Source organism: Ahaetulla prasina, chromosome 3 (assembly GCF_028640845.1).
Source record: "Ahaetulla prasina isolate Xishuangbanna chromosome 3, ASM2864084v1, whole genome shotgun sequence".
In the NCBI taxonomy this organism is placed as follows: domain Eukaryota; kingdom Metazoa; phylum Chordata; class Lepidosauria; order Squamata; family Colubridae; genus Ahaetulla; species Ahaetulla prasina.
In genome coordinates this window covers 90,814,456-90,840,935 of record NC_080541.1, presented here as the reverse complement: position 1 = coordinate 90,840,935, position 26,480 = coordinate 90,814,456, and the positions used below count along the sequence as shown (strand labels likewise).

The 26,480-nt window shown below is 40.9% G+C and overlaps 1 protein-coding gene across 2 annotated transcripts in view; it reads right to left on the bottom strand.

Annotated features, from left to right (window-relative positions):
* Nucleotides 1–26,480, bottom strand: part of CDH9 (cadherin 9) — a 156,624-nt gene that overhangs the window by 105,913 nt on the left and 24,231 nt on the right. For both annotated transcript variants that reach the window (XM_058178048.1, XM_058178049.1), the window contains exon 2: nt 6,539–6,833. In XM_058178048.1, coding sequence (XP_058034031.1) covers nt 6,539–6,833 — 295 coding nt within the window. The remainder of the gene's footprint in view (nt 1–6,538; nt 6,834–26,480) is intronic.

The window sequence follows — 26,480 nt, the reverse complement described above, 5'->3', positions numbered from 1 at the left end:
ATCTAACCTAGCATTAACAGCAACTGCCAAGAATAGGTTTTTCCAGCTATATTTGGACTTGCCAAGGACTGAACCTGGGACCTTCTGCATGTATATCACATGTTCTACCATGCTATAGTCTCTTGTCAAGATACCTAGAACTTTCAATACTTCTTAATGGCAAAGAAATGCAATGGCATTTCTTTATGAACATGAACATCAAGACAACTGACACCTTCTGCCTGTCAAAAATATCAGCTGTGAAAACTAGTTGTGCAAATGATCTTTCCTCTCTTTGTTTCCACCTGGGCCTCCAAGAAGTAGAAGCTCTGTTCTACTTGTATTGGTAGGACCTTTAATCACAGTCCATTTCAGATACAAACTAGAATGTGGGTCTGTCAAATCAACAATTTTCTTCGGTTACTAAAACATATCCAGTTGTTCCATATCCAACCCTTCTTGGCAAGCAGAGAACCCAAGCTATTTATTTAAGATTCTGGCAGTGCATATTTGCACAATTTCTTGTGTTTCAAAAGCAAACAGAATGTCAATCCTTTTCCCCCCCCAGATACAGATACATTATGGCTCTATGTCATTACAGCAAGTATACCTCTAAGCATCCAAGAAGATCCAAGAATTGTAAGTAGCTTTGACAGTGTAGGACCTCAGAGATCCTGTCCTGAAAACAGTATTTATTCTTTTAAATTACTATGAAGATATATAATATGAAGATTATTAAAACTGTTAACAATTCTTCATATTGCTTGGGTATAGCTAGATTAGGATTAAGTGTGGTTGCGGAGTTTGTGGTTCAATGAGTTTGAGAATCAAGCTATTTTTGCATCTACCAGATTATCACATCAATGCATAACATGGTTCATTTTGATATTGAAGAGGGATTCTAAAACTGTAATTTGAACATATACTGGAGGTAATAGAGCAATTTGTAATTGCTTGTTTCTGAGCTGAGGATGCAATTTGGGGCTGCGGAGACAGTTATGTAAAAGGATTTTTTTTGGGGAGGGGGTTAATTACATTATTTGAGACCAGGCAAAAGAGCAATGGGGGTCAAGCAATTTAAGAATCACTGATATAGAACCTTAAATTGTCACAATAACTGTCCTTCATTAACCTAGGTTTGAGACTTAGTGTGTTATGTGCATTTCCTTAAATTTACTTTTTTGGTTCTATAACTTACTATTTCGTTTCACTTACCCTATAAATTGTGGAGGCAGATTTTTTTTTTTAATATTAAAGACAACGACAGACTTTTATGTGACATTGCATTTTACAACCGAATCACTTAGTGATGGAAATTCCAGCATCACTACTATCATTAAGAGAACAATGTACAAACTGCTTTTTTTTTATTGAAAAAGTTTTACAAAGCTTTTCCCCCCCTTTCCCCCCTCCCTTCACAAACCGCCCTCTTCCCTCCCCCTCCCCCTCCCACCCCCGACTTCCCGGAACAAACACAAGGTATAGTTAAAGATAAAACAAACATATGCTAAAAAATTTTCCCTCCTAACTCAATTATACTCCTACAGTTCTCATCAATTCCTAACCTCCCCCAAAACAATCAGAAATAATACATCCTAATCATTCAAAGGCAGTCCGATAACTCTTAGTCTGATATCTGTTTTGGATATAGTCAATCCATTTTTTCCATTCATTTAAGTATCTTTCTTGCGTATTGTCTTTCAAAAAGGCTGAGTTTTTGCCATCTCAGCCAAATTAGCAACTTTCAATATCCATTCTTCTATTGTGGGTACTTCTTTTTTCTTCCAGTACTGTCCTATCAGTAATCTTGCCGCTGTTATTAGATTTAAAATCAGTTTAGTCTCAATTACTGTACAGTCCGTGATAATTCCCAGCAGAAAAAATTGCGGCAGGAACTTTATCTTCTTTTTCAGAACATTTTGTAGAATCCACCAAATTCTTATCCAAAAAGCCTTAATATTCTTACAAGTCCACCAAATATGAAAATATGTAGCATCATCACAATTACATCTCCAACATTTTGTTTGCATATCTGGATACATACATGATAGTTTCTTAGGATCTAAATGTCAGGCCTGGAAACCATATTAGACTTTAGGGTTCCAGACGCTGCCACATTTTTCCCCTGAGAGGAGGAAGGGGGGCCTGAGGGGTATGATAACATTCTTCAAGCGGTCAAGGTCGGATGGTGTTCACATCTGCATGAAGAGTGGCAAGAAGATATTCGAATGAACTGGGAGAACGTGGGACCATGTGACCATCAAAGGGGTCAGGGGGGTGGGACTCTTGGGGTTTGTATAACTGGGAAAAGAATCCGGAAATTCAGTTTTGGAATTTCACTCATCTTGTGCCAGTTTCCTCATGCTAGTAAAGAACTCTGAAAACAATGGCTTCTGAGTTTTTTTTAATGAAGAAGGGGTTTTTCTGGAACCTAGACATTATTCCAAAACTCCTAACTTTCTTTTGCTAATGGTACCCTCTCCTCCACTCAGAGGGGGCCCGTTAGGGAAGTGCTGGGCCCCGGTCTCCGCAACATCCACAGCGGTGCAAAGACCCAATGAAGATGGAAGAGCAGCAAGCTGAAATCACCTACTTCCCATCGGAAGATATGACTCAAAAACCCGAAGTGGTAGAGCCTGCTTGTCAGCTTGGAGCACGGCCCAAAGACTCTGATTCATGGGTAAGCTGTCGTTCGGGAGAAAACATTTCCCCAGGGCGGAATGGAGAGCCCCCTCCCTCTTCTCAACCTCACTGGAGGACAGTAAAACCCGGAGAATCGGGAGAGTCACTGGATTGGGACCTGAGAAACCCCCTGAAATCCCAGTCCCTATTAGACCTCCCTGAAACTTTTGAGCATTTGGAAGTGAGGCCTCGTATAAGCTCAGCTCACCCACCTCAAGAGCCTTTAGCTCAGCCTAAATTCACCTTCCCTCCCACCAGAGAGGGAGAAATTACTGAAGCTCAAAGCCATTCTGATGAACGCAGGAGGACCTCCCTTCCCTCCTTCAGACGGCAGGGAGTTCCTAAAAGAATAATATCCTACAGGGGTGTTCAATTCACAGCCAAGTTCTGGAGGGAGTTCCTACGGTCCATTGGGTCGTCTCAAGGACTTAGCAGACCAATGGAGTGGCTGAAAAATTGAACTCGATGGTGGAACAATACATACGGTGTTATGTAAATTACCAACAAGAAAACTGGTCAGATTTGTTACCATTTGCAGAAGTCGCATATAATAATGCTATACACAGCAGCACGGGGTTAACCCCTTTTCAAGTAACCACTGGCATGGACTTCGTTCCAATGCCTGAACTCCCTGTGCAACCCCCCACTTCCGTTTCCCTAACGGACTGGATGAATTCGTTGAAAAAAGGTTGGGAAAATACAAAAAAGGCCTTAGCTGTGACAGCTCGGAATTACAAAGCCCAAGCTGACAGACACCGTTCCCTTCAACCCCCTTTTCGCATTGGAGATAAAGTCTTTTTATCTACTAAGTATCTGAGGTTGAGAATACCCAGCAGAAAATTTGGTCCAAAATTTTTGGGTCCTTTCCCCATTGTAAAAATTATTAATCCCGTTACCGTCCAACTCAAGCTCCCTCGAATGTTGGGGAAAATACACCCGGTATTCCATACCAGCTTATTAAAACCTGCTAGACATTCTGGTCTGAGACCTCAACCTGCCGCTCCCCCACCACCCTTGATAATCCAAGGTGAAACCCACTATGAAATCAAGAAAATCCTTGACTCTAGACTATACAGAGGTCAATTACAATATTTAGTCCACTGGAAGGGATATCCATTATCTGAATCGACTTGGGTCAAAAGTTGGAAAGTAAATGCAGACAATTTGATTAAACAGTTTCACGACACTTTCCCTGACAAACCTAAAAAACCTCTTGGAGAGGGGAGGGGGGGTAGAAGGGAAGTGTGGATCACTGACACTCTTCTTTATCAACTCTTTGTTTTCTTTCCTAGGATATAGCTTCTTTTCCAAGGGGGGACGCCTGTCAGGCCTGGAAACCATATTAGACTTTAGGGTTCCAGATGCTGCCACATTTTTCCCCTGAGGGGAGGAAGGGGGGCTGAGGGGTATGATAACATTCTTCAAGCGGTCAAGGTCGGATGGTGTTCACATCTGCATGAAGAGTGGCAAGAATGAACTGGGAGAACGTGGGACCATGTGACCATCAAAGGGGTCAGGGGGGTGGGACTCTTGGGGTTTGTATAACTGGGAAAAGAATCCGGAAATTCAGTTTTGGAATTTCACTCATCGTGTGCCAGTTTCCTCATGCTAGTAAAAAACTCTGGAAAACAATGGCTTCTGAGTTTTTTTTAATGCAGAAGGGGTTTTTCTGGAACCTTGACATTAAATGCCATCTATAAAACATTTTATAAAGTGGGCACAAAATTTTTTTGATAAAGTGGGCACAAAATTTTCAGGAGCCAATATTATTGGAAACTTGGGAAAAAAATTGGGTTAGAAATGTTAAATTTATGCAGGCACAGAATTTAAGGGAAAATTTTTATAAATTTTTTTATAAAATGCTCTTTTTTTAAACTTGTCCAAATTCTTTATTTTTCCCTTTATGATTTGCTTTCATTCATATATTCTGTTGCATTTGCTTGGAAATAACCATCATTAACTATAATCTGGATTTCCTGTTTAAATTTAATTTTCAAAGCCTTTTAAATAAAAACACAGTGGCTAACTATGGCTAAGAGTGATTGGTAGCAATATTTTATTTATTTATTTTTATTTTTATTTTATTTATTTATTTTATTTTGTCACACAGTATATATAAGCATAAGCATGAAATAATTATACAGTATATAAGCATATATATAAGTATGAGTATGTAATAACTATATTAACTGGATATAACGAAAGGAAACAATAGGACAGGAACGGTAGGCACGCTTGTGCTCTTATATACGCCCCTTACAGACCTCTTAGAAATGGGGTGAGGTCAATAGTAGACAATTTTTGGTTGAAGCTTTGGGGATTTTGGGAAGAGACCACAGAGTCAGGTAGTTTATTCCAGGCATTAACAACTCTGTTACTGAAGTCATATTTTCTGCAATCAAGATTGGAGCGGTTAACATTAAGCTTAAATCTGTTGTGTGCTCATGTATTGTTGCAATTGAAGCTGAAGTAGTCTTCAACAGGAAGGACATTGTAATAGATGATTCTATGAGTTAAACTCAGGTCATGTCGAAGGCGGCGTAGTTCTAAATTTTCTAAACCCAGGATTTCAAGTCTGGTAGCATAAGGTATTTTGTTGTATTCAGAGGAGTGGAGAACTCTTCTTGTAAAATATTTCTGGACACGTTCAATTGTATCGATGTCTGAAATGTGGTATGGGTTCCAGACAGTCGAGCTGTATTCAAGAATTGGTCTAGCAAATGTTTTATATGCTCTGGTTAGTAGTGTAGTGTTTTTGGAGAAGCAGCTACGCAAGATTAGGTTTACAACTCTTAGAGCCTTTTTTGCAATATAGTTTCAGTGGGCTTTGGCACTTAGATCATTTGATATGAAAACTCATATAAATAAAACATATAAAACAGTAAACTAGGATTAAAGCAAACTCTGGAAATAGAAGGGGATTTTTGTAAATTATGCAAGTGCGTAATTCTCAGCATGTGCCACAACTCAATGATGTTGGAATTACATAGTGTGTTTACTGTCACAAATGAATGCCCTGATTTACAACACATGCTTTTTCAAAAAATTACTATATCTCCTTAGTAATAGCAATAGCATTTAGACTTATATACTGCTTCATGGTGCTTTACAGCCCTCTCTAACTTACAGAGTCAGCATATTGCCCCCAACAATCTGGATCCTCATTTTACCGACCTCGGAAGGATGGAAGGCTCAGGTAAGCCTTCAGGTAAGCAGGTAAGAATCAAACTCCTGGAGTGAGCAGTGAGTTAGCCTGCAGTACTGCATTCTAACCATTGCACCACCATGGCTCTTAGGTTCAGATGTTTGAAAGCTTTAACAGAAAATAACAATGCTGCTGTTACAGCACTGTGGCTTCCAAAATCTGAATGTAAAACATATATAATTATTACTGAATCTGAATAAATATTCATATTCTATTAAACAGTGTTATCAGGGGCTAACTGCAGCATGACAATAATTCTTAAAACAGTTCAAGTAATAAATTTGAAAGGAGGTATTACTGTTTTAAATACTTCAAACAGTCTCTAGAATACAATTGACTACTGGGAAGTGACTTAGTTCCCAATTGCCTTTCAACATTCTTCTACATTTACATGATCGGGGTGGGTTCCACTTACCTTTACTACCAGTTCGCAATGGGAGCGCACCTGCGTGCGTGCCTCCTTTGCTCGTGCGCTTCCTTCGCTCACACGCTTCCTTCACTTGCACGCTTGCGCTTCTGCACATGTGCAGAAGCTTCTGTGCATGCTCAGATCATCCATGATGATGTCCGGGTGGATGGGCAGAGCCTCCCACCACCATTACTACCGGTTTACAAGAATCGGACCGAAACGGGAGCAACCCACCACTGTACATGATGATAAATTATACTTACCAACCGCAGACTTTTCAGGAACATTGGCTATATAAATATCCTTGGTAAATTTGGGCTCATTGTCATTGATATCATGGATTTTAATGATAAATTCTGATTCTGGTTCCACCTGTCTTCCAGTATTTCGATCTATAGCCTTGGCACGTAACACATACAGAGACCTTTCTTCTCTGTCCAGCCTTTTTGCTGCATGAATATCTCCTGTGTTTTCATCTATAACGAATACGCTGCCAGCTCCATCTCCTGTTAATATGTATTTTAAATTTCCATCTCCTTTATCTTGGTCAGTGTGTAGCTTTAAGAAAATAAAAAGAAAGAGACAGAGAGAGAGAGAGAGAGAGAGAACAAATTTTATAAATAGATGCATTGTTATTAAAGACAATCTATTTCAGCAGGTATGAATAGGACTTCACAAATCTTTTGTGTAATTGAGGTCAGCAGTGGTTATCATCTCTTTCACTGATGGAGAAATAAAGTGATGAAATTTAAGACTTTGGTCACACAAGCAAAATATTTTAGCAAATGGATAAAGGACAAAGAAAGTACAGAAGGTAAGATTACTGTAATAAAACTAAAGTGAGATGGAAAATGTAAAATAGTTTCTTTCCCAGGTTGACTTGTACCAACAGAGTTTTTAAACAGAAAACCATCCTATTGATAGCAATTAATAACCTTTCTACTATTTAAGTATATTATCAATAGCTATATTGTTTTTCCGAATCATCATGTGTGTGAAAGTATTTCTTTTTAAATGAGGTGAAGTGTTTCTTTTTAAATAAGTAATAAAGAAAAGAAAATATAACAATAAAAAAACTTGCCTACTTAAAATCAAATATAGAAAATCCAGTCCAGAATCCTGCTTAAAAAAATTGAAATATATCTGTTATAACACAAGTTACCTTTTGAAGACCTCAAATGTAAAGGTCCCTTGGATATGGAGAACGGATGAATAATAGTAATGAGATGAGATTTCTAACAAAATTAAATGTATAGTTATTCTTTTATGGATGCATGCATAAATGGTTTTTTCTAATATTATTTATCAATGATGAACTAAACAACTATTACTGAAATACCATGTTTCTCCAAAAATAAGATCCTGTCATACATACATACATACATACATACATACATGTTGAACCCTGAAAGAAGTGCTTGGCCTTATTGCCATGCACTCAAAAGCCCAATTGGGCTTAATATCAGGGAATGTCTTATTCTGGGGAAAACGGGTATATATAGCAATAACACTTAGACTTATATACTGCTTCATAGTGTTTTACAGCTCTCTTTAAGCGATTTACAGAGTCAGCATATTGCCCCCAACAATCTGAGTCCTCATTTTACTGACTTCAGAAGGATGGAAGGCTGAGTCAATCTTGAGCTGATGGGAATCGAACTGCCAAATTGCTGGCAGCCAGTAGTCAACAGAAATACCCTGTAGTACTGTATTCTAACCACTGCTCTACCATGGCTCTCTATACAAGTAGCCCTTGACTTACCACATTTGTTTAACAACCTTTTGAAGTTACAGCAGTGCTGAAAGCAATGACTTATGACCAGGCCTTGTACTTACAACCATTGCAGCTTTCCCAAGTCAAATGATCAAGATTCAGGTACTTGGAACTGGCATGTATTTACAACAGCATTTTGGGTCATGGGATTGCCATTGCAATCTTCCTCGGGGTCTTCCAATAAGTAAAGTCAAAGGGGAAAGCTGTATTCACTTAACAACTGCATGTGTTGGTTAATCACTGAAGCAAATGGATACCAGTAGTAAAACCAGGTGTGACTCATTTAACAATTGCAACACTTAATGATAAAGGTTTCAGTTCCAATTGTAATCATAAGTCAAAGTCTATCTGTACTATATTTTATTTAGTTTTGAATTCCTTTCACAATGGCTTACAACAATTGAAGCCCACAACGGTCAAAACAGCCAAGGTTTCAGGAGCAATCTCACAATCCAAAATCCACTTATTTTGTATATGATAATGTGCACACATAAGAATTGTGGTTTGGGTTTGGAGATAATTTTTTCTATCTTGCCTCTTTTGGTCTTCCATCTCTCTCCTTCCCCCATTCATCACTTACAGGGACAGTTCTAAGGCAGGTGGGCACCTTTAGAAAATTGAGAACTTACTTTGAATATTTTTACAAAATGGCAGCTAGAAGAGCCTTCCTACTAATGAATTTTATAAAACACTACCTCCAGGTCACAAAAGATAAGAGATAAGATAAGATAAATTTATTGTCACTTTTTTCTGTGAAAACACTGGCACATACTAAAAGATGAAATTCTGATGCCTGCTCTCAAAATAAAATAAATATATAATCATACACATACATGCACACACATATACATATGCTATATACATATCAGTGGTGAAATCCTACTGGTTCACAGTGAACCAGTAGTGATAAAAGCTACTGGTTCAGTGAACTGGTAGTAAAAGAAAGATACCTGTTGGTCTGAACCGGTATTTCCAATGATCAGCTGTGCCACACGATTTAAAATCACTAGAAAGCAGGAAATCCTGCTTTCTAGTGAATCTAAATCATGAGGCAAAGCTGTTTCCCCCCTCCCCCTCCCTTCCCAAGCCTTCTTTTTCCATGCGCAATATGCATTTGGCGCATACTGCACATGCATGTGCAGAGTGCATTTGGTGTGCACTGCACATGCTCATGCAGCGTGTGTTTGGCATGCACTGTGCTTATGTGTGCGCAGCGTGTATTTGGCATACACTGAACATCGCACATGCACTAGCAGCAAACCGGTGGCAAACTGGGAAGGATTTCATCACATACATATATATATATGTATGTATGTCTTTGGTTATTTGGGTTTTCTCCCGCGTAAAATTGGAAGTGTCTTGGCGACGTTTTGACGAAGTCTCATTTGCCATCTTCAGGCTGGTGTTTACAGCTTCGTGCTTCTAGGAGCAATGTGTGATCAAAGAAGCACGAAGCTGTAAACACCAGCCTGAAGATGACGAATGAGACTTCGTCAAAACGTCGCCAAGACACTTCCAATTTTACGCGGGAGAAAACCCAAATAACCAAAGACCTACATACAAACACCCACAAAAACCTCAGAAAACACACACACACACACACACACATATATATAAAATATTTGTGTATGTGTGTTTGTGTGTTTGTGTATGTGTGTGTGTGTGTGTGTGTGTGTGTATCTGTAAGGTTTCCCTTGCACATATGTGCTAGTCATTCCTGACTCTAGGGGTCGGTGCTCATCTCCATTTCAAAGCTGAACAGCCAGTGCTGTCCGAAGAAGTTTCCATGGTCATGTGGCCGGCATGACTAAACGCCAAAATGCACGGAACGCTGTTACCTTCCCCCCAAAGGCGGTCCCTATTTTTTCTACTTGCATTTTTTACATGCTTTTGAACTGCTAGGTTGGCAGAAGCTGGGACAAGTAGTGGGAGCTCACCCTGTTATCCGGCACTAGGGATTCGAACCATTGAACTGCCAACCTTTTGATCGACAAGCTTAGCATCTTAGCCACTGAGCTACTGCGTCCCTATATATATATATATATATACACATATATATATACACACACATACATATAAGCACATACACAAACACTCATAAATATATACATAGGTGTATTAATCACAGCCCATCTTGAATATATAGTGGGGGGGGAAAGAGTCTCAAAAATGTTAACACAAATACTTTGGCTATTTGGAAAAGAAACCAAAATCTAAAGTTGGTACAAAAACATTTTACAGCTTTCACTGGGGATATGGAAACAACTACGTGTAAGGTTTAATTCTTGTCTTTGGTAAAGATTCTAATCTTGTTGAGCTAACTCAATGAATCTTTTGCTGCATCAAGAATTGATGCTAAGCTGGGAAGTGTCAAAATTTGATCATGAAGCTGGTTGGGTAAACATTTTTTTATTGAGTTATAGACCGTTATAAAATACAAAATAAAAAAGTAAATAGGAGAGCAGTTGGGGGGGGGGACAGAAAGTGGGAAGAGAAGTGAAGAAAGATGTGGGGGGGGGGAGAGAAAAAGAAGCATTGATTGCTGACTCTCTGTTACAGTAAAATAAGGCATTAACACCAAATCACAACTTTTTGCTTTTCCATAATAGTACAAACAAGCCATTTCAATAAAGATCTATCAGTCTAATCTGTACAACCCATAATCAGAGTTTCATTCTTTCCAGCATTGAGCACGATGTTCAGAAGAGGTCTCCATGTAAAACACTGTATAATTCAGTGGACAAGGAATTTTGGATATAATATGGTGCTTGAACAGTGGGAAAATATGTGGACGAAGGGTTTAAAATTGACATTGAATTATAATCTAAAAGACAATTTATACAAGATGATGTATCACTGGTATTTAACACCAGTTATCTAAGATGTATAAAGGTATGTCAAATGAATGTTGGAAGTATAAAAGCAAAGAAGGGACTTTTTATCATTTATGGTGGACATATGATAACGCAAAAAAAATGGCGTATGGTTCATATTTTAATATAGAACATTTTGAAAATGGATATAAAAATGAAACCAGAACTTTTCCTTTTGGGGCTAATGGAAAAAGAACGGAAGAAAAAATTTGGAAGTTTATTACTATTTACCCAGGGGTAGTCAACCTTTTTATACCTACCACCCACTTTTGTATCTCTGTTAGTAGTAACATTTTCTAACTGCCCACCAGTTCCACAGTAATGGTGATTTATGAAGTAGGGAAATAACTTTACTTTATAAAATTTATAAAGCAGAGTTACAGCAAGTTAAAGCATACAATAATACTTACTTACCATTTAGTTTCACTTACGTAACATGAGCTAAACTTATGTGAGGGCAATACAAATAGTATATTTTCAGAAATTTAAATTGTCACGGGGAATTTTATGAAAACGTAATGAAAATGTTTTTAAATAAAGCTATGTTTTTTTTAAAAAAAGTCAATTAAATTTTAAAAAAGGAAAGTGCTTCAGTATCGGACAAAACCCCTACCACCCACCATGAAAGCTGGAACACCCACTAGTGGGTGGTAGGGACCAGGTTGACTACCACTGCTATATACCCATACTTTTCGGAGTTTAAGACACACTCCCTCCCCCCCAAAAAAGAGGGTGGAAATTTTGGTGCCTCTTATACACTGAATACAGCCATTTTTGGCTTCCTGAAACCCCGTCCTGTGCATCCTGCTTTTGTGAAAAACAGGCCCATATTTTTGCAAAAATGGGATGCAAAGAGGGTTTGGGAGACCTGCACAGTGCTCCTGGAGGCTGGGGAGGGCAAAAAACTATTTTTTTCTTCTTTACCTCTTCAAAATCTTGGTAAATTTTATACTCCGGTTCATCTTATAGTCCAAAAAATACGGTATGTTGACAGCAGCAAGACTATTGTATGCACAAAAATGGAAGGACACTTCAATTTCTACCATGGAAGAATGGTTGCAGAAGTTGATGGAGTTGGATGAAATTGCATAACTGACTACTTTGATTAAAGAAAAGAACATAAGTACTTTTGTTTCCACATGGAGGCTGCTTCTGAAAATTTGATAATGAATCTTGATACTACCCAGCCTCTCTATTTACTAACCCCAAATCCATATGATGCTCTTACCATTTTAGCCAGATTTATTGAAGTGTAAATTCTCTCTGAAAAAGCAAGGCACTAAAGAGGTCGGAGTCCCAGGAAGGAGCATGGGGTTGTCATGGGAGGGTGAAGGATGCCACAGGTATGCTGTATGGAACAAAGTCAGGCTAGCAGAGGTTATGGGCAGGTTGGAAGGAGACCAGGGGAGGACAGCAGTATTTGCAGTTAGTTTGGGAGAGGCTTGGGAGGACTAGCAGAAACCGCATGTGGGCAAAGGTACTGCTGCAGAGAAGCACTATGGATAAATGGGAGGGTGTAAAGGGATAATATACAGCATGAATTACTTGGAATAGCGGGTTTCTTGGGGAAAAAAATCAAGTTACTGGCGTGATTTGCAACCTCCCCTGCCAGTTTTCCAATTGATTTTGCTTGTGGAAAGCCAGCAGGAAATATTGCAAATGGTGATCACATGACTGGGGTTTGGTGCAATATGAGTGGGGTTTGGTGCAATATCATAGTTATGATCTGGACACCTGAGAACCCAGATTGTGAGTATGTGACTGCAAGGATACTGTGTTGGCTGAAACTTCAAGGACTGAAGGACTGGCCTTAAATCATTTATTTTCAGTGCCACTATACCTTTGAACATTCTCTGAACAAAAGGATATAAGTGTTGTGGTCCACCAGTGGCCTGTGGAACTGGCAGCAGAGTTGGACAGTGAGGAAGTTGAAGAGGAACATGGGCCAGTCTGGGGAAGGCTCGGATGAGGGCTCTGTGTCAGAGGCAGAGAGGGGCCAGGGCCATCTGGGAATTATGTGCTGCCTCTGGATCCTCCAGCAAGGCAGAGGAAGAGGGGGAACCTGTTCCCAGTGTACGCATGCACAGAGCTGCCAGAAGGAAAGAACATTTAAGACAAAAGGGATGACTCAGGAGTAGGGTTTAGAGATGATTGGTCCCTCCCATAAGACATAAAATAGAAGCAAAGCACGTAAGCCTTTTCAGGAAGCAACTTTGTTTGTTCTGGTCGGTTTAAATTCTGAAGCTCCGTTTTGACTCTGTGCTCTGTGTGGCCTTGCAAAGCTAAGTGCCAATTAGGTCTTTGGCAGCATGTCAAGGGAGATAAAGGTAGGTGCTTATCAGCCTTATCCAGAAGGACTGTGGCAAACCTCTGTTGGACTCTTTATGAACTATTTGTGACTCATTTCAGGCTGTGAATGAACATAATTCACAGCCATTGAAATAAAAAGAGGGGTTTTGGGACTAATTGTGTGTTTTTTACTGTCTCAGGAAGCCTAGATCAGAACAATAAGCCGATCTTATCTGTACAGTGTGTTTATTTGGTAGTTGTATGTTTACTGTCAGAGACAGAGTATTGAGTTTATACTTTAATGTATTTCATTATGTTGCTTCACATAAAGGGATTGTTTTTGTTAAAAGAATATATGAAGAAATAGGCATTATTAGATTGAAATATGTATTTCATCTGAAACCTTGAGATTCTCTATTCCCTTGCAAATTTTTCTCACAGCTGCCTTCTAAGAACTATGAAAGGGGGGAAAAACATCTCTAATATTTGATATTTCAGCTAAAACTATCCTGAAATTTCCCCTCAGTTGTTTCGTTTTCTTCCCTCAGAAAGAAGATTTTGTTTTTCTACCATTTTCTCAGAGTCCCAAGGGTTAATTTTAATTCCTCTTAATGCTATTCTGGAGCTTATTTTATTGTTGGAAGCAGTAGAGGGAGCTAATGCAGGTACTGTTGCTCTCTGTTGCTCAATTTTTCATTATTGTGAAGTCTGTGCAGCTGCTTGCAATTCCTAATTGTACAAAAAATCCTTATGATGTCTTCTTCTAATGTTTAAGTTTAATGTTTAAGTAAATCATGAGACATAAGGAAGGCAGCAGGCCAGTGGAAAGATGATTGCATACTGTAAAACAGGCCATTCATGAGTCTCAGTCAAACTCTCTCCTTCTTATCAGAAGCAATTCTGATGAAATTTAATTGAATGATCCAGTCTAAGAATTTCTGCTCTGGATAGCAGGTTGGGTTAGAAGACTACCAACGTCCACCAAGATTTCACTTTCTATTAATTCCTATTTATGATTGGGGTCATCTATCAACACAGAGTTTACTATAATCAGTAGGCTGATGAGGCACATTTTTATATCTCTACCTCAACCTAAATAGACTGCAAGATATATTTTGTTGGATTCATCCAAGTGAGAGGGACATTACTGCTCCTTTGCGCTATCAAAATGTGGGGCTCAAACTAGACAGCAATGTTTAGACATTTTTTAAACTTGAGCTGACACAAGTTTAAAAAAATACTGTTCTCAATGCAAAGCAGGACTGTCCACTGCCAATACAACCTATTCCCATATTTTCCTGCTTCACACTGAAAGTATGTCAGCTCAAGCATTGCTGTCTAGTTTGAGCCCCATTAGGGCCACTAATGCCCTTCAAAAATGGTTAGCAGCCCATACTAAAAACTGTGTAGTCTGATGCAGTAAATGTGTACATAATCCAAAAGAAGGGTAAGCAAGAAATCATAACAGAATATGTTTGAACTTGCATTGTGACAATCTGTAATTTTCATGATTTTCTGTTATTCTCTCTCCCTCTCTCCCTCTCTCTCTCTCTCTCTCTCCCTCCTACACACAGAGAGAGAAACAGAGGTGGTTGGGGGGTTGCCAAACAAATCTTCTTAGCTGTTAGCAACTCCACAAACAAAAGATATAGTAAAATTTCCCCTAAGAAAAGGGGGACTCTGCTCTTCTGGCAAGAAAGAAGGGAAAACTGTAAACATAAAGGAAAGGCAGACAAACATGATTCTAGACAGCACTGACTGTTGATGGCTTTTCATTAGTTCCAGGAGAGATCAGAGAAAGACTTTTGAAGTCATTATGAGTGGAAGGTCCAAAGAACCCACTAATGGAGTATCCGATACAAATGACTACTGTGAAAGCCACAAAAAAAGAAGAAGTCCATATATTGTCAGCCAGAAAAAAAGAGACTAACAGCCCACCAGAGAATGCCAGTTAACCTAATTAACTCCTTTATTTACTCCTCTCATAGAGAAAATATATCTATAGGATGGCTAAGATTCAACAATCACTTGGTGGCACATAATCAACCAACCAATCAATCAATCACTTATTTGTAAGTAGGACGTAAGAAGGGAAATTAGAATAGAAATACCTACATTTACTCCATGCTCTGGCTACACATGTATTCAGTAGGGGAATTACCTCACTTTAGAACCAGACATGCTATATGGTAACATACTTTTTTCTCAAAGATGGGTGAATATTATTTTAACAGCCAAGGGGAAAAGCTTCACACAATTATTCACCATGATGAAACAGACATTCTTGCCTCTGGAAGGTTAAGCACTGCATCAAAATGGATTTCAGCAGAACCGCAAACCTAGCCTGCATCCAAACTTTTCCTTTGCTAACAGGAAGAGGAGGGATTATTTTACTCATGAAATAATAAGGTACAACTGCTTTTGATCTACATTCTTTCTAATTCCTTTATGGTTATCCTCCTTCAATAATCTGTAAGCTAATTTTTAAAGCTCTGCCCACAAATAGAGCTAATTTCCAGTTTTGACTTTAGCACTCTCTGTCTATCAAAGAGAATACAAGTTGTGTATTCACAAGCTTTCCTGTCTCTCTTCCTTTATTTGAAGCAAAATTATTAGTTTGTCATCATATTTGCCTCCTTCCCTTCCTTTTTCCAGGACCAGCTGACTTCACTATGGGTAGCTTACAAAATATCAAAGGTGTAATTAAAATACTATTAAAAATACTTTTAAAAACATACCATAACAAAACAGACAACATTCAAAAAACATAACTAGGTGTCAATTAGTTTCCAGAATCTTTGCAGGGTAAAAACCATACCTGTCTTAGAGGGAATGCTATTTCAGAGGCTTGCAATATAGGGAAAGTGATTTAAATACAAAATATACTACACTGATTTTGGTTCCAGAGATTCCCCAGAGTGCTGACTTTATTCTAGCTTCAAATTAAGTGGCTTCTCCTTTTAAACACTCTTCTCAAAAGGAACATTGGCTTACCTGAAGGTTCCTTCTATGTATGCTGCGTGAGAGTCCAAAGCAATGGGTTGTTAACTTCATCTGATTGGCCTGAGACTGAGTTGAATTTGTTTAAACACACCTCCTCTTCCTGTTTAGCTCCAGTTTATTAACGAAGAAGCGGTATTGGAGAAGACGAACTCAATGTGAAAACTGGAAAAAACGGAACAATAACCTCCAGATCCCTGTATATAGACAAAAAACAATAAGTGAAAATAGGGAGGGGTTGGACTCTCACGCAGCGTACATAGAAGGAACCTTCAGGTAAGCCAATGTTCCTTCTCCTGTACGCTGCTAAGAGAGTCCAAAGCAATGGGATATACCCAAGCTAAATATCCCTAGGGCAGGAAAGGAAAGATTAGGAAGACTCAGCAACAGGAAGAACTCGCTGCAGGACCCTCCGTCCGAATGAGGCCTCGGCTGAGGCAAATTGGTCCATCTTGTAGTTTTTAATAAATGGCGAAGGAAAGGCCCACGTGGCTGCTCTGCAAATGTCCAAGATAGAGGCCTGGGTGGCCCAGGCAGCTGTGGTGGCCGCGCTGCGGGTGGAGTGTGCAGTGATGCGGCCTGGAAGATGGTGTTTCTGCTGGTCGTAGGCCATGGAAATACAGGCTTTTATCCACCTGCCTATGGTGGATGGGGAGACTTTGGTGCTCAGAGGCCTTGGTTGAAAGGAAACAAATAGGGATTCTGTCTTCCTGAAAGGAGCTGTTCTGTTGAGGTAAATACGCAGGGCCCTTCTTACGTCCAGCGTGTGCCATCGATGCTCCGATGGATGCTTGGGATGAGGACAAAAATCCGGTAAGATGACTTCTTGAGACCTATGAAAGCTTGTGTTTATTTTAGGAAGAAAGGTAGGGTCTAATCGGAGAATGACTCGGTTAGAGTGAAAAATCAATAAGTCCTTCCTGACCGAAAGGGCAGCGATCTCGGAGATCCTGCGGGCTGAGGTTATGGCTATGAGAAAAGCGACTTTAAAGGTTAAGAGCTTGAGACTGGAGGAGCTCAAGGGTTCAAAAGGGGAAGACGTAAGCTTCTGAAGGACAAGGGTTAGGTCCCAGGTAGGGTATCTGTGTACCGGAGGCGGTCGCAGATTGTAAGCTCCCCTCAGAAAACGTCGGATACGGGGTGTTGAGAAAGTGTGGAGGTCCCGTCACAGAATAAAACAGTGGCAAGAGCTGCAACCTGCCGGCGGATGGTGTTGGTGGCTAAACCCTTGTCCAATCCGTCCTGGAGGAATTGCAGGATATGTCTAATGGAGGCAGAAGTAGGTTCTATTCGATGTCTAAGACACCAGCGATGGAATGATGACCATGTGGCCTCGTAAATACGCGTTGTGGATGGGCGTCTAGAAGCCAGAAGGGTGGAGATGACCCCCATGGAATGCTTTTCTTTCCTTAGTATCTCCCTGTCAAGTGCCAGACGGCTAGTTGGTAACATTGAGGTTCTGGGTGGAGAATGGCTCCTTGGCGTGAAATCTGATCCGTGGAATTCGCCAAGGTGGATTGATGGACAGGCTCACCAGATCCGCAAACCAACTCCGTCGAGGCCAGTAAGGGGCTATGAGGAGAACTTCTGCCTTCTGTTCCAAGATCTTTCGTATGACCCTTGGCAGAAGGGGAGTCGGGGGAAAGGCATAAAGAAGGCCCCGGGCCACTGACATCGTAGAGCATCTGTTCCTTCTGCTCCTGGGGTTTGGAACCTGGAGAAGAACCTGGGAAGTTGTTTGTTGGTCGGGCTGGCAAAGAGGTCTACTATGGGTTGCCCGAATTTGATCGTGATTGTGAGAAACAGATCCGGATGCAGTTGCCACTCTGATTGATCGATGGTCGTCCTGCTCAGCCAATCCGCTTGTGTGTTGGCGACTCCGGATATGTGGGCTGCCTGTAGTGAGAGAAGATGTTTTCTGCCCACAGGCCTATGGCTGCAGCCTCTTCATCAATATGCGGGATCGGGTGCCTCCTTGACGGTTCACATGGGCCTTTGTGGTAGTGTTGTCCGTCAGCAGTAGCACATGATGGTTTGATAGCTGCGCTTGGAAGTACCTGAGAGCTAGATGAGCAGCTCTCATTTCCAACCAGTTGATGTCGTTCTTGAGGTCGTTGGGGGACCAACGACCCTGAGTTACCTGGTCTGATAGGTGGGCACCCCAGCCGTAGAGGCTTGCATCCGTGGTGAGGACGAGACGGCAATGTTCCTGGAATGAGCAGCCCTTTGTCAGGGCTGGAGACAGCCACCACTGTAGAGACTTTCTGACCTTTGGGGGCAGAGGAATTCTGATTTCGGTATGGCTGTTGCCTGTTCTTTGGTGTGGGAGAAGAAGCCATTGTAGGGGTCGTGAGTGAAGACGTGCCCAGGGCACGATCGACAGACAAGAGACCATCTTTCCCAATAACTGTGAGAGCAGTGAAAGTGGAACTCTCTTGAGTGCCTTTACCATTTTTGTCGTGTCTCTCAAGTTGAGGAGACGGTCTCGGGAAAGAAACACCTGGCAGGATCTGGTGTTGATTCTTGCTCCCAGATGGACAATTTTGGTCGTAGGCACTAGATGGCTCTTTGCTTTGTTGACCGAAAAGCCATGATCCTGTAGGGATTGAATTGTTACCTGTAAGTCCCGTAACGCCTGCTGGGCGGAAGACAACAGAATCAATATATCGTCCAGGTAACATTGCATTCTTACTGGAATTGTGCGAAGGTGGGCCGCCACAGCATCCAGAATCTTGGTGAAGGTACGAGGAGCGGAAGATAGACCAAAGGGCAGGGCCCTGTATTGAAAGTGGGCTCCGGCATAACTGAACCTGAGAAAGCGTCTGTGGGCTGGTCTGATGGGTACATGTAGATAGGCCTCCTTGAGGTCGATGGATGTTAGATAGTCCCCTCTTCTGATGCTTCCTAAGATTGAATTGAAGGAGTGCATCTTGAATCTGCGATATTTGATGTGAAGGTTCAGTTGCTTCAGGTCTAAGATGGCTCTGGTGCCGCCTGATTTTTGTCCACTAGGAAAAGAATTGAATAGAAGCCGGTCCCTGGTGAGGCATGGGAACCGGTTCTATGGCACTGATGGACAACAGGTGTTGAATCTCGTCTTCCATTTGAGCCCTCTTGGTGGGTTCTTTGGGAATCTGGCATTGGATGAATCTCCTCGGAGGAATTGAATTGAATTCGAGGGAGAGACCAAGGGTGATGGTTTGCAGTACCCAGGGATCGGTTGTCGTGTGGGACCAGGTAGGAACTTGGTGAGACGACCGCCGATGGGGTCCTGGCCGGGATAGTCATTTGTTCCTGCGATAAGGTCGGAAACCGGATCCACGGTAGGGACGTCTGGTCTGGGATTGCCTGGTCCTGTCACGAAAGGACTGTCTGTCCTGAAACCTGTCAGGGGGAGGTTGGAAGGAACGTTGATAGGCCGGGGATTGGAACCCGGGATCCTGGGTGCGAAAAGGCTGTCTGCGGTAAGGAAGAGAAGGACGTCTATCTGAACGTCTAGAGACGTAGGGAAGGATCTTACGTTTGTCTTTTCCCTCAACTAAAATAGGGTCTAGGGCTTCACCAAAGAGAGATCCACCCTTAAATGGGGCAGCCGCTAACCGCCATTTGGTCTTCATGTCGGCTTGCCATTGTCTGAGCCATAACAGCCTCCTGGAGGTGATGCTGGAGGCAAGGGCTCGGGATGCAAATTTTGCAGAATTAAGGGTGGCATCCGCAGTGTATTCAGCAGCCGCTATCAATTTATTTATGTCCTGATGTAATCTGGAGTCATCCTGAGGAATCCTCTCCTGCATTTGTCTGAGCCATATCAAAGAGGTTCTAGCAAAGAATGAGGCTGCTGTGGCAGATCTGATAGCCCAGGCAGCCGCTTGATGGGTTTTGCGGGTGGAGAGTTCCGCTCTGCGGTCCTCCGTTCGGAGACCTTCTGCTGCATCTGAAGGTATAATGTTGGAGGAAGAAGCCAAAGTGGCAATTGGGGTGTCTGGTAGGAACCTTGAGGAGGTCCTCAAGATCTTGATCCGTCATGTACATCTTTTTGTCTGAGCCACTAGGAGTAGGAATGGCACCAGGGTGACCCCATTGACGTTGGATGGTGTCCAAGAAGAGCTTGGGTGAAGGAATTACCCGTTGCTCTGAGACTGGTTCAGTAAAGAGGAATTTGTTGGGGTCTGACGGATCTGAAGCTCCCTCAGATTGGCGTAAGGCAACCCCCATGTTGGCCGTAACTTTTGCCTTGTGTAGTAATGTGTAGAAAAGCTCATGGCGAAAAAGGCCGGTGGGAGCAGGTTTGTCTGGGGCAGACTCTTCGTCTTCAGACAGATTATACTCTGCTATGTCTTCCTCCCCCAAAAAGGAGTCCTCACTATGGTGTGAAGGGGTTGGAGGCGTGTGCGCAGCGCATAGTCTGGGTGGGTGGCTATCAGAATGGGGTCTTTGGTCAGAGCTGCCCGAAGGAGATGGAGCTGGGAAACCTCTCTGAGTGAAGGCATTGTCAATGCCTTGAGAAATGGTTTGCATGATAAGATGACGTATATCCTGAGAAATGGCAGGATTACTGTCCTCTCTGTGGGAGACTCCCGCTGCTGTGGGAGTGAAGGTGGCAGAAGGTGCCTGATGTGGGGCTCAGGCATGGCTCTAGAAGAATCTCCAAAACTGTACAAATTGTTTCCTGGTTTCTCCTGAACCACTAGGGATAGTGGGAGACCATCCAGGCTGATTTAATAGAGGAGAATCTTCAGTTAGTGGAACAGAAGTTTCCTGCCTTCCTCTGCTAATCTTTGTTTTGCTTTATCAAATTGCCTATCCAAGGCCCGTTGTCTTCTGAGGCATCTCTCTGCAGGAGGAGAGGTTTGGAGAGAAGTAGAAGACTTAGATTTGGTGGCAGAAGCCCTTGATTTGGATCTGCTCTTGTGAGGGGGAGGAGCCACGCTAGTAAGGTGTCCTTGGGAGGGCGAGGCAGAAGCCCGGGAAGGAGATCTGCTGCGATCCGCCATCTTGGAAATGAGGCCTAGTGGTTTTCAGAGGCCTTGGAATATATGCCCAAATAATATAGTGGCCCTGATCTGAGAATCCTGGAATAAGATCAAATAATAAGGGCCAGTTAGCACCAAGCTGACACCACAGCCGGATTCAAAGCATTCAAAGGCTGCATGGGGGATTGCTTTGGGGGGGGGTCCCCAAATGGCGCGAAGCAGGCACCACTGCTCCTATAGCGCCCTTTTTACTGCAGCGTTGGCAGGGGGAACTAGCCTCCGACACCACAGATCTTTTCTCCACCCTGCAGGCGAAGCCGACACCACGGCTTCTCCTGCGCTCCGCTGGCCTCCACTTACAGTTTGGTGAGGTCCAGCGATGTCCGTTCCTCAATCCGGCGATTCTACGAGGCTTGAGAGGCTTGGAATGTGAAAAATGGCCGCCTCGGCGGCTCAGCTGAGCGGCGCTGGGCTGCGCGCAAGCACGAGCCTCTTTCCTTGCCGCTCCGGCTCCCAGCAGTCAAGAAAAACAATTGGGCACTTTAAAACTTTTTTTAAGAATTGTTCATAATTTATTGAAGTCCTATGAGCTGATAAAGAGTCAGAAGCAATGGAGCTAAAGGAGGTAGTCTCTCTATGGCCGACTGAGTTAATAAACTGGAGCTAAACAGGAAGAGGAGGTGTGTTTAAACAAATTCAACTCAGTCTCAGGCCAATCAGATGAAGTTAACAACCCATTGCTTTGGACTCTCTTAGCAGCGTACAGGAGAACTATATTTTTCCAGTTACTGTTTTGCTTTCTCCCACTGCTACAGTCGTCTCTTGCAAACATTACAGATAGTCCTCAACTTACAACCATAACTGAGCTCCAAAATTATGGCTGTAAGTCAGTGAAAATCAATAACTTTATTATCTACCACCTGTCTTACAAGAAAGTCACCAGACTGTTTTCCTTCCCCTGGGAAGGTGCAGCTGTGCAAGAATTCCAAGCTAGGCCCTGACTTGGCCTCTCCTTCCAGCTTGGTTATCAGTTGCCCAGAATCATGGTCACATGACTGTGGGATATTGCAAACAGCCATAAGGACGAGCCGGTTACCCATTGTCCAAAATGTGATCACAGGAAAGCAGGGCTATGTGGATGGCCACTATCACTTCAAAATCATATTGTAAGTAGCTTTGGGGGGGGGGAGGTGTCTGTTGTGGCTTCAGACAGTCACTAAGCAGTAAGTTCTAAGTTGAGGAATACCTGCATTGCATTTCTTCTCCAGTTATTTCCAGCTGATCAAAGACACTTAATTGTATATTATATCACCACTGCTATTTGGTCAGCAGAACTTAGTTACTGTATATTTGTCCATAGATATGTCTGAAGTAAAGAAACCACTTCCTATGCATTAAAAGAAAGGTTGAATTTAACATTATCCACTTAGCATGGAAGAACAGTGTCAATATACTTAACATGCAGATAATGTCAAAGGAACTTATAAAGTCCCCCCTCCCATCAAGCGGTCTCTTTGTTCTTTCTTTTGTATAAATCAGTGGTAGTCAACCTGGTCCCTACCGCCCACTAGTGGGTGTTCCAGCTTTCATGGGGTTTTGTTCCAGCTTTCATGGGGTAGTGGGCGGTAGGAGTTTTGTCCGATACTGAAGCACTTTCCTTTTTTTTAATTTAATTGACTTTTTTAAAAAAATTCATAGCATTATTTAAAAACATTTTCATTAGGTTTTCATAAAATTCCCAATGACAATTTAAATTTCTGAAAATATACTATTTGTATCGCCCGCGCATAAGTTTAGTTCATGTTACGTAAGTGAAACTAAATGGCGCTATAGTGCAACCACAAACAAAAGAGCCTCGTTCCAGAATAGCTCGCGCATCTCCCCCCACACCACCCAGCTGTAACAGACAAGCAGAGCTGGTAGCCGGCGCCCCCCTCCCCCAACCCAATCCATGATGTGCGAGAGGCATGTACAGATGACAATACACTTTATGAATCACCATTACTGTAGAACTGGTGGGCGGTTAGAAAATGTTACTACTAATAGAGATACAAAAGTGGGCGGCAGGTATAAAAAGGTTGACTACCCCTAGTATAAATGTAAGCTTTGGTAATCATTTCAGCTCTAATTCATTAAAAAAAAACCTGATATAAAACAGAATTTATTTGTTATTTGTAGCATTACTATTCAGGGCCCAAAAACAAAGCAACAGAATTGCTTCCATAGTCATGGAGCACAGTACTTTGATACAATAGAAATTAGTCAGTGAATAATATCAATCAGCCAATCTAATATAATAGTTATCTAATGCTCGAACTTATCATGTAGAAAAAATGAAGGCTGGTGAATTTTATGGTTAGGTTCAATGTGAAAGCAACAAAACATACAGGCAAGACATGCTGGTTATGATTAAAGAGAAGAATGTGAATGTTTGTAAGTATCAAGAAGGAAAATGTAATTTGAATGTATGGCCTAGGATACAACTATGAAAGCGGAGAATTACTTATTCATTTCTGCCAGTTCAATGACTTTGCCATTGCTAACACAGTCTTCAAACAACCAAAATGACTATATTACTATGTTTTCCCCAAAACATTGTTCGTAAGCATGCATTTTGGCCCCCAAATGGGATTTAATGTGCCTGTTAGTAGTAAAAATAATAATAATAATAATAATAATAATAATAACAACAACAACAACAACAACAACAACAACAACAACCACCACCACCACCACCACCACCACCACCAATGGTTTCAGTACAGTGAAATTTCAGCTAAGCAGTAACAGGACTCCAACAAGTAGTTCAGAGAGAAACTCCTGCATGACTGTTGAAATTGACATTTCAACAGTCAAGCAGGAGTTTTTGACACAAGCATTGTACTTCTCCATGAAATATTTTTGTTTTCTTTAAGAAAGTATCATTTTTGAACCACACTTTTCCATTTTTTCATGGACCTGATAGGAAAAAGGCAAAGCAAGATCATATTTAGCATGGGTTAAATGAGGGAATACAGGCAGTCCTCAACTTGCTTAGTACGGTTTGAAGTTATGATGGATCTCCTAGGTGATATTTATGAGATTCCAATGGCCACCACTCCCATGGTCACATGGTTGCATGTCAAGCACTTGGCAATTGGCCTGCGTTTACAGTCTTTTGCAGCATCCCAGTGTGACATGATTGTCTTTAGGTTTATGATTTTTCTGAAAATGCACATATACTTCCAGTTTTCAGCAAAACATGTCCTTAATGAAAGCACTGGATCAATAAATGATTGTCACAAAAAAGGTCATAAAATTGGATCCATTATGTGGCTGACCTGCTTCATGTCCATCACAACATGGTCCATTATAGTCCATTATATTATGATTGTAAGTCAAGGACTACATATATCCAAATATTATGAGGAAACTGAACCTCTGTGAATTTTTTTCCCCTTAATATTTTTATTAATCTTAGTATTATCTGTTAGACATTTATAAAGCAAGAACATATGTTTAAATATATGTCTGACTTTGCACTATGTGTCTATTTCTTATAATGGTAATGGGCTCTTGACTGTTTTTCTCCCATGGAAGATTCAAATACCTTGAATGAGACAGAACTGATTAAGACCAAATGCACTGATTTTTTAAAGATATTAGCTTTATTATTTTTAAAATAATACATTTTTAAAATACATTTATGTACAATACTATGTCAGTACAGGAAAGGTCTCTTAATGAATTTGCAACATAAAAAAATTAAATAGTAATAAGCTACACTTCAGGCTGAGATATTAAATCAGCTTTTGAATTAGCCTAATGGGACACAATTCAAAATATGAGGATTAATCAAACTGTGTACTACTCTCTCCAGTGCTATTGTTAACAAAAGACGTGAATAATATCCCCCTATATTTTCTCTTCTCTTATTTTAAAAAGGTGTTGCAGTTGACACTGAATGTTTAGTTGAATTTTTTCCAAATTAAAATAATGTCCTTAGAAAATGAAAACCACGTTTAAAAAACCAGGAGTGTAAGCAGAGAACAACTACTTAATTTTCTGTGTTGGCCTTTCTACTACACTTTGTCTGCATAGATAGCTTTCGAATTTCATGAAGTACTCATAGGTACTTTTTAAAAAATGATGTATATGAATTCTTTGTTACTGAGGTGATGGATTGAATAGTAATGTAACTTCTACATGGCAAATTAGAGCTAGTGATTGTTCCACAAAACTGCAATTGTCAGGGTCTGTTTAAGTATATCTGGCTGGAATGTTAAAATATTAAAATCCCAGTCAAAATATTTTAGTCTTTTAGTCTGCAAAATTAACTACTACTTTTTCTTCATTGGCTGCAAAAAAGCTATGGTTTGGTACACCAGTAATTTAAATCTTGGCAAACAACTCATTAACATATAGAGCTGAATAACAGAAATTTTGTTTCTCTTCCAGGACTTCTGGGTTTGTGGGTAGAGGAGAGATGCTCTTTATATGTTCCATAATTTTAAAAAGGTTTAGCTTACAAATTATGCATTATTCCTAAATAGCCAAAATAATATATATTTTTACCTTCAACTATATGAACTAAATTTGAATAAATAAAATAAATTTTGGGTTCTGGTAATGAACACATATGTTTTATATGTGAACTTAAAGAGAAAATAAAATACTGAACTACATTAATTCATAATAGGACACAAGGGTTAGCATTGTATTTCTTTACTAATTTTATTCTAAATCAGCAATATTTTAAGACATATAGCCTTTGTGTCTTTTCTTGGGAGTGCACAGCAGCTATAGAAGAAAGTTGTAAGGTGCTAGAAAAGGCACAGATGCATTTAAGAAATTGAAAACCATGATGTTGCTACATGTTCTGAAACGCCTTTTGGAGATTGGTTATATTGACCAATGGTGATTGAATCTGAAGCACCACACGGTCCCAAAAAATATGAATTGTATTCCGTTTTTAGGAAGAAACCATACTTGAAGCCTCAAAAATGAAACTTATAGTAAATAGAAAGGTCCAGAAAAAGCAGTATTGCACCGAGTATATATTAATGTGTATATTGTGCCATACGATTCTAAAAATATTGTGATGTTACTCTAACTCTATCCAGGGGGAATCCACGGACTTTATGGGCATTACGGAGACCTGGTTGGGTGCAGAAGGGGGGGTGCCCCTAGTTGAACTGTGCCCGCCAGGTTTCCGAGCATTCCATCAACCAAGGGCCCAGGGTAGGGGTGGAGGGGTGGCGGTTGTAATGAGAGAGGGTCTAGAGCCGAGAGAGACCACTGTTCCTCAGATAGCCGG